This window comes from Ceratotherium simum, chromosome 9, assembly GCF_057802395.1.
Source record: "Ceratotherium simum simum isolate JZ-2026a chromosome 9, ASM5780239v1, whole genome shotgun sequence".
Lineage (NCBI taxonomy): Eukaryota > Metazoa > Chordata > Mammalia > Perissodactyla > Rhinocerotidae > Ceratotherium > Ceratotherium simum.
The window spans coordinates 62,887,181-62,903,482 of NC_141908.1; the positions used below are offsets into that span (position 1 = coordinate 62,887,181).

The 16,302-nt window shown below is 35.4% G+C and overlaps 1 protein-coding gene across 1 annotated transcript in view; it reads left to right on the top strand.

The window, feature by feature from the left end:
• The window catches only part of ZNF804A (zinc finger protein 804A), a 292,307-nt gene extending 277,917 nt beyond the window's left edge, over positions 1 to 14,390 (top strand). Inside the window, exons 3-4 of the mRNA XM_087434960.1 lie at positions 8,834 to 8,964; positions 10,963 to 14,390. Coding sequence (XP_087291086.1) covers positions 8,834 to 8,964; positions 10,963 to 14,197 — 3,366 coding nt within the window. The 3' untranslated portion in view covers positions 14,198 to 14,390. The remainder of the gene's footprint in view (positions 1 to 8,833; positions 8,965 to 10,962) is intronic.
• The last annotated feature ends 1,912 nt before the right edge of the window (positions 14,391 to 16,302 follow it).

Here is a 16,302-nt window from a genome sequence, read left to right on the forward strand (position 1 = left end):
CTAACTGGGTATATAAATTAAGATTACATTCAGCTGCAAATAAGAGAAAACTGAAAAAAAGTTGGATTTTATTTTATTTTTTTCCCAAACTACATAGGTAATCAGTCCCGGGGTAATGCAGTAATTCAATGATGCTATTAGAAAACAGGAATCTTTTTATTTTTTGCTCTGCTATCTTCAGCATCTAGGCTTTCTCTGTCAAGCTGATAGTCTCACAATTCAAAGATGGCTGCTGCCCATCTAAAACTCACAATTATACATGGGTAGAAAGCAAACACCATGTTTAAAAAAACAGAAAGGAAATTTTTCTTCTAATGAAACTTTACCTTTTTTTTTAGGGATGTCCTCCTCAGAGACATCTGCTTATAATTCGATTAGTGAGGACTGTGTCACATAGCCATTCTTATTTATAAAGGAGGCTGGGATTTTTATTATTTTATTGAGTATCTTGCTGTCCCTCCAAAATTAGAATTCCATTAATGAAGTAAAAGGATGTAATTGATAATGTGAAGGTAATTTACAGTGTTCACCACAAATATCACAACTAGACTACTCAGCCTTTGGCGAAAACCTGTATTAATCAAGGTTCTCCAGAGAGACAGAACAAATAAGATGTATATATGTGTGTGTGTGAATGTATATATATACACATAGAGAGAGAGAGAGAGATGAGAGAGAGAAAAAGAGATTTATTTTAAGGAATTGGCTCATACAATTGTGGGAGCTGACAAGTCCAAAAATCTGCAGGGGAGGCCACCAGGCTGGAAACCCAGGAAAGAATTGATGTTGCAGTCTCAATTTCAAAGGCTGAAGGAGGTACAGTTCTTCCTGGGTGACTTCAGTCTTATCTCTTAAGGCTTTCAACTGATTGAATGAGGCCTACTCAGATTATGGAAGATAATCTGCTTTACTAGGATTTAATGAGTAAATCTGATTACTCATCTGATTTGAATGTTAATTTCGTATAAAAATTTTCTTCACAGTGACATCTAGACTGGTGTTTGATCAAATATCTGGCTATTGTGGCCTAGCCAGGTTGACATATACAATAACCCATCACAAGTCCACCTCTTGTCAAGTTGGTATCCATAGACATCTCCTTAAACCATACTTAATCCCCAAATAAAGACAGGTCATATTCTGCCTAACATGATACAACTATCCTGCATACAACCCAAAACGCACTAAGTCATTCCCCAGAAAAGATGCGAAGTCTGTGGGTGATGTTCACTATTCTCTTTGGTATCCTATAACTTAAATACTATGATGTAAAGTTAACACATCTTATGTTATATGGTAAGAGGATAAAGGAGGAAAGAAAATAAAGGTATATATTATATGAATAACATTATATTCATTCATAGTAAAATATGGAAGAAATATCCATGACAATTACAGTCCTCATGTCCGTAACTAGTCACATGGTCGAAGTTGGTATTTATAACTGTCTTTTCCCGCTATCCATTCCCTTTGCCCTCAGCAAGCACCTTCATTCCTGAAGGGGCTGGGCCATTAGTAGTACTGCCTGATTTGGATTGTAATTTTGCATTGACTTTAATCACAGGGCATGGAAATTCTAAGAGACACCAAAAGGGATCTCCTGTATTTCAGACATCTTCCTTACCTCCAATGTGGAGTAGCAGTCCATTTTCCGGGTAATCAAGATCAATCTCTCATTCAGCACAGTAACTCCCTTCTTTGCCTGTTAATTCAGTGGCATGAGGAGTGACAAGGTAGCAGATGTAACTTCCAGTTCAATGGAATCATCATTGTGTCTCCTGGAGGAATTATTCCTCCATTTGGAACTAAGACCTCTAGGCCAGCAAAGCATAAGATTGTGGGTACAGGAGGCAAAAATTTTCCTAGTGGATCACTAGGGGTAATAGTGAGTGGTGCCACCTCCATTTCCACCCCTTGATTTTTGGACCCTTTAATCCTGGTTATGAGAGAAAGAGCACCATATACCGGGCACTGATTCAGAGCAAATACAGCCTCTTAGAAAACCTTGCTCCAGCCCGGCAAGGTATTTCCACCTAGCTAGGGCTGTAATTGAGTCTTCAAAAGGCCATTCCACTGTTCTAGCAAACTAGCTACTTCATTATGGTGGGGAACATGGTAAGAACAGTGAATTCCATGAGCATATGCCTATTGCCACACTTTTTTCTGCTGTCAAGTGAGTTCCTAGATCAGAAGCAACACTGTGTGTAACACTGTTACCACAATGATGGTAGATAAGCCATTCTGTAAGTCCAGGGATCATAGTTTTGGCAGGAGTATGGCATGGAGGGAAGGCAAGTCCATATCCAGAGTGAGCATCTATTCCAGGAAGAACAAATCACAGCCCTTTGTATGAAGGAAGCTGTTCAGTGCAATCAGCGTACCATCAGGCTGATCACCCCTGGAAATGGTGCCATAATGGGGGCTCACTGTTGATTTATGTTGCTGATAGATTGGGCACTCAGCAGTGGCCCTAGCCAGGTCATCCTTGATGAATGGAAGTTCATGTTGCTGAGCCTGTGCATAACTTCCATCCCTGCCACCATGGCCACTTTGTTCATGAGGTCATTGGGCAATGACAAGAATGGCTGGGGAAAGAGGCTGTCTGGTATCCACAGAACAGGTCATTCTATCCGCTTGATTATAAAATCCTCCTCTACTGAAGTGATCCTTTGGTGAGCATTCACATGGGACACAAATATCTTCAAGTTTTTAGCCCATTCAAAGGGATCTAGCCACATACCTCTTCCCCAGACCTCTCTGTCACGAATTTTCTAATCATGTTCCTTCCAAGTCTCTAACCATCCAACCAACCCATTGGCCACAGTCCATGAATTGGTATGTAATCTCATATCTGGCTATTTCTCTTTCCAAGCAAAATGAAGAACCAGGTTCACTGCTCAAAATTCTGTCTATTGAGAGGATTTCCCTTCATCACCGTCCTTCAGGGATGTTCCAGAAAATGGCTGTAGTGCTGCAGCTGTCCACTTTTGGGTGATGTCTGCACATTATACAGAACCATCTGTAAACAAGGCCCAGGTTTTCCCTTCCTCTGTCTGCTGTCACTTGCCCAGTGTTGTGGTTCAGATAATTCTTCTTTTCCCTACTCTTTATAAACTTGCAGCTCAGGAGCATCACCGCTAACATGCAATAAAGAGCAATGATCAAAACAAAATGACCTGCAATTCACTATTACTTTTACTCTGGCTGTTCTTTCTGCCTGGAGATTTTTTTTCCTGATATATGTTTATGGTTTATTCCTCACCTCCTACAAGGCTTTGTTTAAATGTCACCTTCTCAATGAGCTTTCTATGGAGGGCACACCCTAAGTTGATCCCCAATGGGTCTTGCCCATATATAATCCCCTTCCTTTGAGTGCAGATGGAATCTGTGACTTGTTTCTAACTGATAAAATATGAAAAAGTGGTGGGATGTCACTCCCTTGATTTCGTTGCTTTATATAGATTATGTTACATAAGACTAAATCTTAGCACAATGGAGACAGAGACTCTTCCTTGCTGACATAGAAGGAGCTGTCGTATTGTAAGAGGGCCTGTGAGTGGATCCTGAGGCAAGCAACTGCTGGCAGCCTCTAGCTGCAGAAAGTGGCCCTGGCTGATAGCCAGTAGGAAGCCACACTCTCAATCCTACAACTACAAGGAAAGGAATTCTACCAATGACTTTAGGGAGCTTGGGAGATGATTTTTTCCAAGAAAAGCTTCCAGATAAGAATACAGCTTGGCCAACACCTTGATTGAGCAAAGGACAGGCATACTGATCTGTAGAAACTGTGAGACAATAAATGTGTGCTGTTTTAAGGCGTTAAGTTGTGGTAAATTGTTAAACAGAAATAGAAAATTAACCTAATAGCAAACCTTCCCTAATCACTCTATTTGAAATTGCTATCCCTTCCCTCACGACATGCCCTCTCTGCTTAACTTTGTTTCATCCACAGTGCTTTTCACTATCTACTATACTACACAACTAACTTATTTATATGTTTTAATGTCTGTCTCTCTCAACCATGATGAAAATTTCATGAAACAAACAGAGCTACTTTTTCCTTTGTCACAGATATATGAACTGTGCTTAGAATAGCAGCTGACACATAATGGACACTCAGTGAATACTTGCTGAAAGATAAATGAATATAAGCATAACAGTCAAGTCAGCCTGACCTACGAGTTAGCTTGAATAACATAGAGCAGAGTAAATATAGGAGATAAATCACAGGAAATGTTCCACTAAATCCTGATTACAGTCCTGGTTCTATCACTTGCACGTGACTCTAGACAAGTCTCTAAAATTTGCTTAGCTTCAGTTTTATCTTCTCTAAATATGAATAATAAAACTAGCCTTGTTTGCTCATATGTTTATTTTCAGAATCCAACTAAGTAATGCGTATAATATTGCTTAGTACATTTTAAGGAATGATATCAATTCTAAATGAAGAAATATAGATGGCTAATATGTATGTAAAAATATTCTAGCTTTCCTAGTAAACAAATGAATTATAGGCAAAACATTAATGATATATCACTTATTGACTTTTTAAGAATTAAAAGTGATGCTATGCAACATTGGATATTATATATAATCTCACATACTGTTGGTAGGTGTACAAAACTGGTGTAAAGTTATGAATAGCAGTTTGAGAAACCTCAAAAAGTGAACAAGTATATCTTTTATTCCAGCAGTTCTGCTTGTAGAAACTTATTTTTTGGATGTAGTTAGACAGGTGTACAAAATATAGATATAAAAAATTTATGAAAGTTTAGTTTGCAATTGTGAAACAATGTAATTTACCCAAATGTTTAAACACAAACTGCTGAGTTATCTAAATGGTAATCTCTCCCACAACCCTTCTCCTATTGATTAATGAACTTTGCCAGTCTCTGAGCACCATCCACTAACTGGAGGCCAGGATCATCATTACTTTCCCAACCGTCCAACTCCATAGGTCTCCTGAGACCATATCTGAGGATTAATGATCTGTGTTGCTCTGTGACATTTTGGCTGTCTATAAACTAATAAAAGTACATCAGTAGAAAAGTAGAGTAGACCTTCTAAGATGGTATTATAACCAAAGAATATTGATTCTTTATGTTTTTCCATTCTTCACTTGCGTAATTCCAAAGCATGTATTGAATTATATGTCAGTGTGCATTATAATTTGTTTTGTAATACAGTAGCTAGACCACATCTTCCCACAAATTCTTTTTAACATTCTTCAATTTTCTAATTCTTGCTGACTGCCATTCCTTTCTTGACATTTATCACTAAGATTTCTTTTGAGTGATTCTCAATAAATTGTTGACGAAGCTTTTGAAATAGCATTGATATTTCCATAAGCCTCACAGGTATTATCTCATATATTTATTTATGTGAAACTTAAGTTTTCTTTCCATTTGGCATTCTCAAAAAATTTTATTTGGTTTTTATTATTTATCTTTCAAAATTACTCTACTAGATATAAAATACGATATAGGACTTTATTTTTTGCAGCAGAGAAATAGAAGAAAGGATTTTAAGGCTGATAAATTCTAGCCATAAAATTAACCAAAGTACTAAGTATATACCAAAGTATAAGCCAGTCTTATTCAACCTACAGCTGAATAGTCCCTAAATATTATTTTTTACCTTGATATCAGGAAGTCTGTCACTGAGATAAGAGAATTATGTGTACATGGAGGGAGATTGAGATCAACAGGAACACTTGAACGTAGTTCGATGCTTCTTGACAACCTCTACAAGACTAAAACAATATTTACATTCTAAACACACAGTTCTCTAAATCAGCATTTAGGGACTGATTCCAGCCACACCAATCACTCAATTACATCACAGACAACACACAGCAGTACTGACATTTGATAACTGACGGACTCCTTGATCTTTAATTACTATGTCAATGGAAACAGATTAATTCAAATCATAATGGTTAATTTTAAACAGTAGGTAGTGCAAGTCTTGGCATTTCATGTACTTGCTTTAGAAAGAAGGATTGCATTTTGTTAAAAGCATTGTACTTTTATCTTACTAATGAAATGTAACTATTTTTACCATCTATTATTTATGTGTCACATAGTATTTATATAAATTAACATATATCCTAAAGATTTTTTAAAAATAGTCAACTCTTTCTTTCTTGTTTGTTGTCTCCAGCAACAATTTCCCAAAGAAACTAGTAGGAAATAAATTATCTCTACTTGTTATAATGTCACTATTTATAAATAAGAATAAAAAAATCTTTGAACATTAGTCCTTTCATTGTTATTGCAACTTTTTTTTTTTTTGCTTTATTTCATTTGGCACTGATACTTTTAAATGTTTGTTTTAAAGAACTTAGCTTCTATTCCCTTTCAAATTCTCCACTGGCATACTCCTTCTAGCACCAAAACTCTCTCTTGATTAAATGTCTCTTTCTTACAATGGCAGGTAGTATTTCTCAATGAAATTAATGCATATCCTTTATGTCACTCAATTGTGCATATCAAATGTCACCAATTCTACCTTTTCTCCCCACTGCAACTGCATTAGAAAAGGCATTTAATGTTTCTTACCTGGATTTTTGTAGTATTCTATATAGGGGTCTCTTTAGCTTTAGTCGTTCCATGATAAAATTTCATGCATACTGATGCCAAAAAGATGTTGATAAAATGAAAATCTTATTGTGGCAGTGCATTTTCCTTCAATGTTTCCTCCAGTCACACTTCTGTATATGATAGACAGGGTCCCTCACGATTGGGTTGGACCATATAATGCATCAATTTTAATCACTTCCATACATACACTCTGCTCTAGTCATACTTTTTAAACGCATTTTTTAAAAGAATATTCAGGCTCTTATTTCTGTGTTTATACAAAGCTGCTTATTTCCCCTGAAATCTCCTCCTACCCTCCATCCAACCCTTCTTCTTCAGGCTAATTCTCTTATATCCTTCAGGACCCACATCAGATACCACTTTCCCAGGTAGCCTTCCGTGAGAATTTTTGGGCACCCCTGTTTTGTCCACAAAAAGAATACCTCAACCAATGATTGCTGTATCTATTCCAGTGTATGTTCTCTCCCTATTTCTGAAAAATGCATATAAACATACACTCACACATAGTTGCCCAGACATACAGTCACAGACACACAGACACATACCATATACAGAGAAAATATTTTCTTTAATCTTTTTTAAAAATCCCAGCCATGTACCAGTATGACTATTGCTAGTGCTCAATATCTGGTGAATGAGTTTTGACATTACTACAAGGTTTTAGGAAATAGAGATGACCAAGACTGTGAATACATAAAATTTAGAAGTAAAACCTTCTTGACCTATTATACTCTAATTCTAGATCTGTTTTTTATGATCAATAAATAATTTAATGATATTATAAAATTATAGCTATTTTTAATAGTCATATCAAAGTAATGATATTAAATTTTTACTTTTTATGAAATATTTATACAGTTTAGATATTTATGACATGGTCTATTTTTTGTCTAAATTTAACTCTGAATAAACTCCTTCTTCACAAATATGTCAATGCAAATGAGCACTCAAAATATATTTGTATTATTTTAAAGTAATTATCCTAGAATAATCTCTCTATATATATTACACACACACACACACACAAACCCCTCATATAAATCCCATCAGTTAAAATATTTGAGATTATTTGAAGTTTAAGCTGTGGTACTATGTAGGTGAAATTAAGCAAATACAATCCAGGATCACCATCAGTCTAATATTATTTCATCAGAATGACTAACTTTTTTTGAGATAGAAGGAAAATTTCTAATTTGGAGGATCTAAGTGATTTACACATAAATCAACAAATATTGATTGAGCAAACATTTTATTATCAGATGTTATTCTAAGCCCTTGGTATATATCAGTGTATATTTACAAGGCAGTTATTAAGACTTTGCTCAATCACTTCATAAAAATGTGATTAGTATTTGTTCTATTCTCTTAGAATCCTACAGTAAGACTCTGACTTATCACAATTGTATAATAACCTGAGCCTTCATGAGAAAAAAATGGAATTTTAATCATTTTTAATAATTATGCATTATCTCTGTGAAAGACTATAGCGAAAATATTTGGGGCATGGGACCACTTTGGTTGCTCTAAAATCGTGCCACAAAGATGGCTATTTATCAATTCTATTCAAGTTGACAACGTTCTTTTTCTGCCCTTCAACCCAGCAAATGAGCTTTTTAAATACAGATGAAAAATATGTCCAATGTAAAAATAATTTCAGAAAAACACTATTAATTTTCTTCCCAGATCTTAAATTATTTGGGAAATGCACTTGATATTTGAGGCGAGGGATTGTTTTAAACCACATCAGTTGGAATTCATTTGCTTTATGGATTAACATAAGACATTTATTCATCTTAGAAATTATGAGAAGGACCAGATACCTTCCTAATATAGAGCACATAAAATATGATAGAATTTATCACATATAACCGAAATACACAAGCTAATTGAATTTGTTTGAAAATTAGGGGTTTATAAGATTCCAATGCTTCATCTGAATTAGGCAGAGAACCTTAGCAGGAAACAATCAATAAGCAGAGATGAAAGTTTTCAATTCCAATTATCTAAGGTATAGATATATCTTTTAATAAAATGTAATAATATGCTTTGGCATTTTTACAGCCAAGAGTGCAAGACAATACTTTTGTTAGCATTGGATTGTCACAGATGTTGTATTTTCCTTAGAAGAGCTTGAAGAGGATGTTTTCAAAAATTCCAACCATAACAACAATAGTAACTTTCAAATTATGATAGACCCAAATAATATTAATCATTTCTATATTTTTTAATAGAGGCTCAAAGAACTGAAACAAAGGGAATTTGCTCGAAATGTAGCATCTAAATCCAGAAAAGATGAAAGAAAACAGGAAAAGGCACTCCAACGCCTGCACAAGCTGGCCGAGCTAAGAAAGGAAACTGTATGGTGAGTGTGCAATGAAATGTTAAGTTTTCTTAAAGTATGACGACCATAAAATGAAAAGGGATGTAGAAATAAAGGGTGCAAACTTATTTATTTCTGTACCCAGAATAAGACAATCACATTTTCATGGCTTTCTGCGGGCTGTAAACAGTAATTTGAATTTGCATTTTATGCAAACACCTGTTTAATGCACATTTCAATAAAAAGCTAAAATTACTGTAATTTTAGTTTGTAAAAAAATAAATTTCACATTATTCTACTATTTACATCATCTTGGTTGAAAACTATTCTATTTCTTGGTGGAAATTCAAAACATTTGATTGAAGAAGAGAACAAAGCACTATCTCACGACTTTGGTTATAAATAGAGTTTTAAGAGAAACTTATTTTTTAGTTGAAAATTTGGAAACTTTTATTTGAAATTACCTTTGAGGTCATAAAAATAATAAAGGTCAGGAAGACCCTGTGCATTTCAGAAGCACGTCAAAGTTCATCTCATTGTGAATAATAATAACCGGATTGCCAGAAGTTCACAACTCTTACACTTTGACCTGCTTCTAACAACGAGCAGTTATGGTGTTACAATTCAGAGCTTACAATTTAGGCCAGGGCAACATTATGAAAAGAAGACCACTTTTTAGAATGTCCTTCCTCACGCATCCCACTTAAACAGGCCTCTTTTATTACTGTCTAAAACAAAACTGTTTTATACCAAATCTATTTCGTACTCAATAGTGTTAGGGAATATTGACATATCGAAAGATTGTTTGGGATATCAAATTTGGAAAAATCAAAATAAAATTTAAATGAATTTGGTCTCCTATAGGATTAAAATCAAACATAACTGCTATTTAGTTGTACCAACCAGAAGTTTTTAACCTGTGTGATAATAAATGAAAAATTATACACGTGCAAGTTTATGTTCTAGAGAACAATAAGACCTGTGTAATTTAATATCCTATAAGTGGCATTTGCAAATGTAAATTCTAATCTATTGAGAGAATTAGAGTTAATAAGATATGCACAAAAAGAAGCAACATTCCTTATGTAATTATTTTCCTAAATATACAGTACGTATTTCACGTTATACACACACGCACGATTTTCCCGTTAATTTGGTGCCTCTAAAGATATGCAAACTATGAGTGTTGTTTCTTAATATCAAACAAGGCAATGAAACAGTCCATTGTTTTGCACAACATGATTCTGTTTGGGTAAAGATGATATTTAGGTAGCTCCATGTTTATGTACCAGACAGTAGAGTTCTTTTAGTCAGAACTCACTATATATGGTATGCTGTAATGCCAAATAAATAGAAAATACATCTAAGTAAATAGTTTTCTATCCTGCATTTATTGTATATTATGATATAATTTATAACTTCAGAGTAATTATTAAATATTAATAACAGCAATTCCAAAAGACTCAAAGCTCTCATCAAGCTAGTATTATCTCTTAGTTATTTTTGCATTGCAGCGTACCACCTGGCCTGTGGCAAACTCTCAGTGAAAGCTGGCTGAAAGGAATTGTTGAACTGAATTCCTAGCCCTTCTAAAGTCATGACTGAGAATTTTTCCTTAACTTCCTTCATATTCTCCATATAGTATCAATGATGCTAAGTATTTGTGAATTAAAAGTAATTTTATTTTAGAGAATTGTACAGTACTCCAAAATGTCACTGAAGAGCTATGGGGGTAAAAAATCTTGGTCAGGAAGCACTGGTTGAGAGCATAGAAATGTCCTTGACATTGCTGTTAATAAGTATAGAAGTAACTTCAAGACACCCCAAAGTTACCCCAAGTTACCCCCCAAAAATAACCAATAACTAAATGAAATTGTGGCACTATGGAAGGCAATTGCATCCCGTGAAAGTAATTCTCTTACAAAGATTTAAAACTTTGAAAAAAAAAACTTATAATGACATTTCTAAGGTGTTAAGTGTTTGAATATTTTTCCTCAAAAGTGTCCTATCTCATATACACTTCTGTTTCTCTCTTTGTAGTGCTCCTGGAAGTGGCCCCATGTTCAAGTCAACAACTGTTACCGTGAGAGAAAATGTTAATGAAATTTCCCACAGAGTTGTTGTGGATTCAGTTAATAACCAGGAAGATTTCAAATATACTTTGATTCACAGTGAAGAGAATGCTAAAGATGTTACCACTGTTGCTGCAGACCCAGAAAGTGCAAATAACTATACAGCAAAAAATAACCAACTTGGAGATCAAGCCCAGGGAATTCACAGACACAAAATTGGCTTTTCTTTTGCATTTCCAAAGAAAGCATCCATGAAACTGGAGTCCTCAGCTGCAGCCTTCTCTGAACACAATGATGATGCCTCTGTGGAAAAAGGATTTAGCAGAAAAAGTAGATTTGTCCCCGGTGCTTGTCATCTTCAACTATCTTCATCAACAGATGTGCTTTTGGGTTCTGAGGAGAAAGCTAACTCTTTTCATCTACCAGAGGGAATGTGCACTGACAAAGAATCTGCTCAAACTCAAGAGATTAAAGAAGTTTCTAGTGAACAAAATACATTATTACCTTCATTTTGCCAGTTTCAACTTCCTGTATCTTCGGATGCAGATAATTGCCAAAATTCAGTCCCATTAGCAAATCAAATACCACTGGAAGATGTTATTATTAATGAAGACACACCTATAAGTGGTAATAACTCTGAGTTGTTAGGAAATAAATCCACGGTTCTTGATATGGCTAATGATTGCATATCTTTGCAAACTACAACAGAGGAAAACGCTAAGGACGATGATGTATCCACAATTGAAGTTGACAATAAAAATCAGGGTCCTGAGATGTTGGCCCCTTCAAATTCTGAAGAGAATAATATAACCTTACATAAAAAATCAGATTCATATAAAAGACCAAGTGAGCCATTTGTACCCGTACTTAACAAAGACGGATCCACGGTTCTACAGTGGCCATCAGAAATGCTGATTTACACAACTACAAAACCATCAATTTCTTATAGCTGTAATCCTCTCTGTTTTGACTTCAAGTCCACTAAATTAAACAACAATCTAGATAAAAATAAGTTGCCCTCAAATGATCTTTATTCTCAGCAGAAAGGAGAAGACATTTGCAAGAGGCCAGTTTTGGATTGCAAGGATGTATCAACTGCAGGACTCACTGACAATGAAATTGGAGGTAGCAGAAACAAATACAGCCAAGTCACTCCTCTTTTGGCTGATGATAATCTCTCCAGTAGTAGTGATTCTGGAAAAAATGAGAATATGGGTCAGAGTTATAAAAATATTTCCTGTAGGATCAGAAAAACAAAAAAATATAATTTTATTAAAAATCAAATAAAACAGAATACTATAGATGAGAAATATGACAAAATAAGGTTAAAAGATACTCATGAACACTGGTTCCATAAAAATAGAAGAAAGAAAAAAAGAAGAAAGTTATGTCAGCAGCATCATGGGGAGAAAACCAAAGAATCAGAAACTCACTTCAAAATGGAAACGGAAAATAGTTACACTGATACAACTAGGAAAACTTTACTGGAAACAATTTCCGAAAAGCAGTATTTAGCTGCAGAGCAATTATTGGACTCACATCAAATACCTGATAAAAGTCCCAAATCAGCATCTACAAATTTAAGTGAAAATGAAGAAATATGTAAAACCTGGAGCACTGAATACAATAATGATGCTATCAGCTCTAAAAACCACTGTAAAAATAACTCAATTGTTTTAAATGGACAATCCAATCCAACAATGATACATTCTGGGAAACATAATATAACATATTCCAGAACTTGCTGTAGTTGGAAAGCCAAAATGTCCAGCTGTAGTCAGGATCACAGATGCCTAGTTCTTCAAAATGACACGAAATGCCTGAGTCCGAATCAGGCTGTTAAAAGAGGTTATAATTCTCTTATTAATGAATCAGAAAGATTCCATCAAAAACGAAGACAACATTCATATTCTTATTCTTCAGATGCAAGTTTAAATCGACAAAATTATATACCAGAAGAATTTTTGAGGCCATCACATGCTTCTGCACCCTGTAAGCCTAGAAGGAAAAGGAGGAGAAAAAGAAGCAGATTCCACACCGGATTTGAAGCTTTGGAACTCAAAGAGAATACCGGTTATCCCAGGAAAGGCAATTCTTCCTTACATCACCAGGATAACTTAATAAGTGAAGATAAAAAAGAGGAAATAAAACCACAAGAAATTGCAGATGTCAAAAGGAACTCGGAACAAACAGACCAAGTAGAAAATAAACTGACCTTGCCTCCTAGCAGCCCTCTTCCTTCTGAAACCAGTGGGGAAACTGAGCCTTTAGTAATGGAGACCACTTCTGGTGAATTGCCAGAGATTTCCAATGAACGCACCACACCTGTCTATGTAGCCAGTGCCCCAAGAAAAGAAGAAATTGACAATACCTTGCTCGAACACAAAGAAAGAAGTGAGAACACAAATGTTAATGAAAAGCAAATTCCTTTCAAGGTGCCTAACATTGAAAGGACCTTTAGGCAATCCCAACCTAAATCATACCTTTGCCATTATGAACTGGCGGAAGCCCTTCCACAAGGAAAGATGAACGAGGCATCCACTGAGTGGCTACGTTTTAATTCAGGAATCCTTAACGCGCAACCATTACCATTCAAAGAAGCACATGTCAGTGGTCATACCTTTGTTACAACAGAACAAATCCTGGCTCCATTAGCTTTACCAGAACAAGCATTACTGATCCCAATAGAAAACCATGACAAATTCAAAAATCTACCGTGTGAAGTCTACCAGCACATCATCCCCCCGAACATGCTGGCCAACAAGGTCAAATTTACTTTTCCTCCAGGTGCCCTCCCACCCCCTAGCACACCTCTGCAGCCTTTGCCTTTGCAACCGCCCTTATGTTCTACCTCTGTAACCACTATACACCACACTGTTTTGCAGCAGCATGCGGCAGCCGCTGCAGCGGCAGCCGCAGCCGCAGCTGCAGGAACATTTAAAGTGCTTCAACCACACCAACAGTTTCTTTCCCAAGTCCCCGCTCTCACCAGAACATCGTTACCTCAGATCTCAGTAGGACCAGTAGGACCAAGACTTTGTCCTGGGGACCAGCCAACATTTGTTGCTCCTCCTCAGATGCCAATCATCCCAGCTTCAGTTCTTCATCCTGGCCATCTGGCTTTCCCACCTCTACCCCATGCACTCTTCCCTACCCTGCTTTCCCCTCACCCTACTGTCATTCCACTGCAGCCCCTTTTCTGATCATCATCATCGAAAGGAAAGAAAATATTCACATGGAAACTATTGCTACATGCGTAAATGCTCATCTGAGCGGATAATTGCCTGCTTAAATGGTGGAAATAAACTAGCCAAAAGATGGCCTCATTATATGAAATCATTTACTGTAAGTGTAATGATGCAAATAAATTCTTAAGTTTCTGATATATAATATTATTAAGGCACTGAATAGTTTGAAAATCAATACAATATATGCTGTATATTAAAATGATGTCTTAAGAGTATGTATAATGTACATAAAATATATTTATAGTACTGTAATTTATGTTGTAAAGTATGCTCTGGTTTTTTTTAATCTTTGTGTATTTGCACCTATTTAATGTTTAGACAAAGCTGATGGCACTATGTTTTGTACCATGTTCCTTGAAACTGTAAATTCAGTGAAAAATAACTCTTGCAATAAATTTTTGTTAAATATTTAAGTAAATCAAATTTTTGTTTTTAGTTGGTTTTCACTGTTTTAGGAATGTATAGTAGCAGTAAGTTTTGGATTTACAGCATCTTGTTGCTTCTATCCATTGGCATCTCTGAACCTCAGAGGCCCAGCAAAAGATTTTTGGATCTCTTTCAATACTTAAATTATGATACCATCTTTCAGAATAAGTATAACAGGTCCATTTGTTTTGTTTGTTTTAATGTTGCTTGTACTCAGAGTTTACTATATTTCCTGAACAATTGGTCCTCTAGACAATAAACCATGGAAATTCATGTGAAAATAATGTTAGTATTGGTGGGGAAATAACTCAAAATTATGCAAAGTACATGGTATTCTTCCAGGAACTATAAAACAGTACTAGTAGACAAGAAATAGCAAATAACCAGCATAAGTTCTTATGACATTTTTGTATGTTAAAATTCTCAAATTTATTATGCTTATTTTCAGTTGTTGAAGGAAATACACATATATATAAATGTTGGCATGGATTAAGGAATAGGTTTAATTAATAAATCACTATACATCATACAACATCTTGGGAAGAATGGCATAAACACAGTCTGTATCTGGATATACTCTTAATTGAGAATCTGGACGTGGGAAGGAGATCAAATAAATAGCTCTTCCTTCTGCAAATCTTTCTAGTAGTCATGTTTGTATCATATTTCTAAATTACCCAGGAACAGTTAGAAAGTCTCCACATCACCGTTCCAGATTCTGCTTTATTTTTAATGAGTCTGCATTATTGTTCAATCAAGTGCTTCTGTGTGTACTGAAGAACATAATTACGCGATAGAAAACTAGGGAATATCACACTTTTCCAAGAGAGTTTTCCAATATGAACCTGCCCCAGTCCATGCCACTTGGTAAGACAAAGTCTACCTGCCTGATAGAGAGGGTTCATCTCACCATGTGCAAATGACAAAGAATTATGGCAGCCTGGCAATAATCCTGGCATCAAGGAGCCAACTGAGTCCTTCTAAAGGGAGAGCAATGTTAGTGATGCTGTGCCGGGGAAATGCTATTTCATATATCCACCATGTGAACTGGGCTACCCTAAATAATATTAAGCAGAAACATATGTTCCCATATCAAAATAATCTATATTGAATTCTCCTTTAAGTAGAGAAATAAGAGAGAAAATCTAGGTCATTTACTTTATTGATTATGTACCATAGTAATCATTGATTTAAATGTTTTCCTGAAAAATGGCTGTGAAACTGAGTATACCATTTTATGATTGACAAATAAGAAGATAAAAATATAAGGGAAGCAATTTCATTTCAAATGCTCTAAGATAACATGTTCTAAAAATGGGAACTAAAATTGGAACACACAATTTTTCCCCAAGCAAAGTTCTTGAAACTATCTTTGAAGATAAATAGATGGGAACATCTACTGGGGAATGCTGACCCAATTTGTTTTTATTCTGTCAGAGCAGGATTGTTGCTTCTGCTGTTTAAAATCAAACCAAGTGTTTGACTTTAAAATATGCAGATTTTCTATCTTATTTTGTCATCTGCTGACAATAATCTCATTTGTTCACCTCTTACCTCTTGTTCTTATTCTTTAATTCCTTTTTCCCCTGATCTTTTCCTTCTTAATTTCATTGTAAACATCAATCGTGTGTATG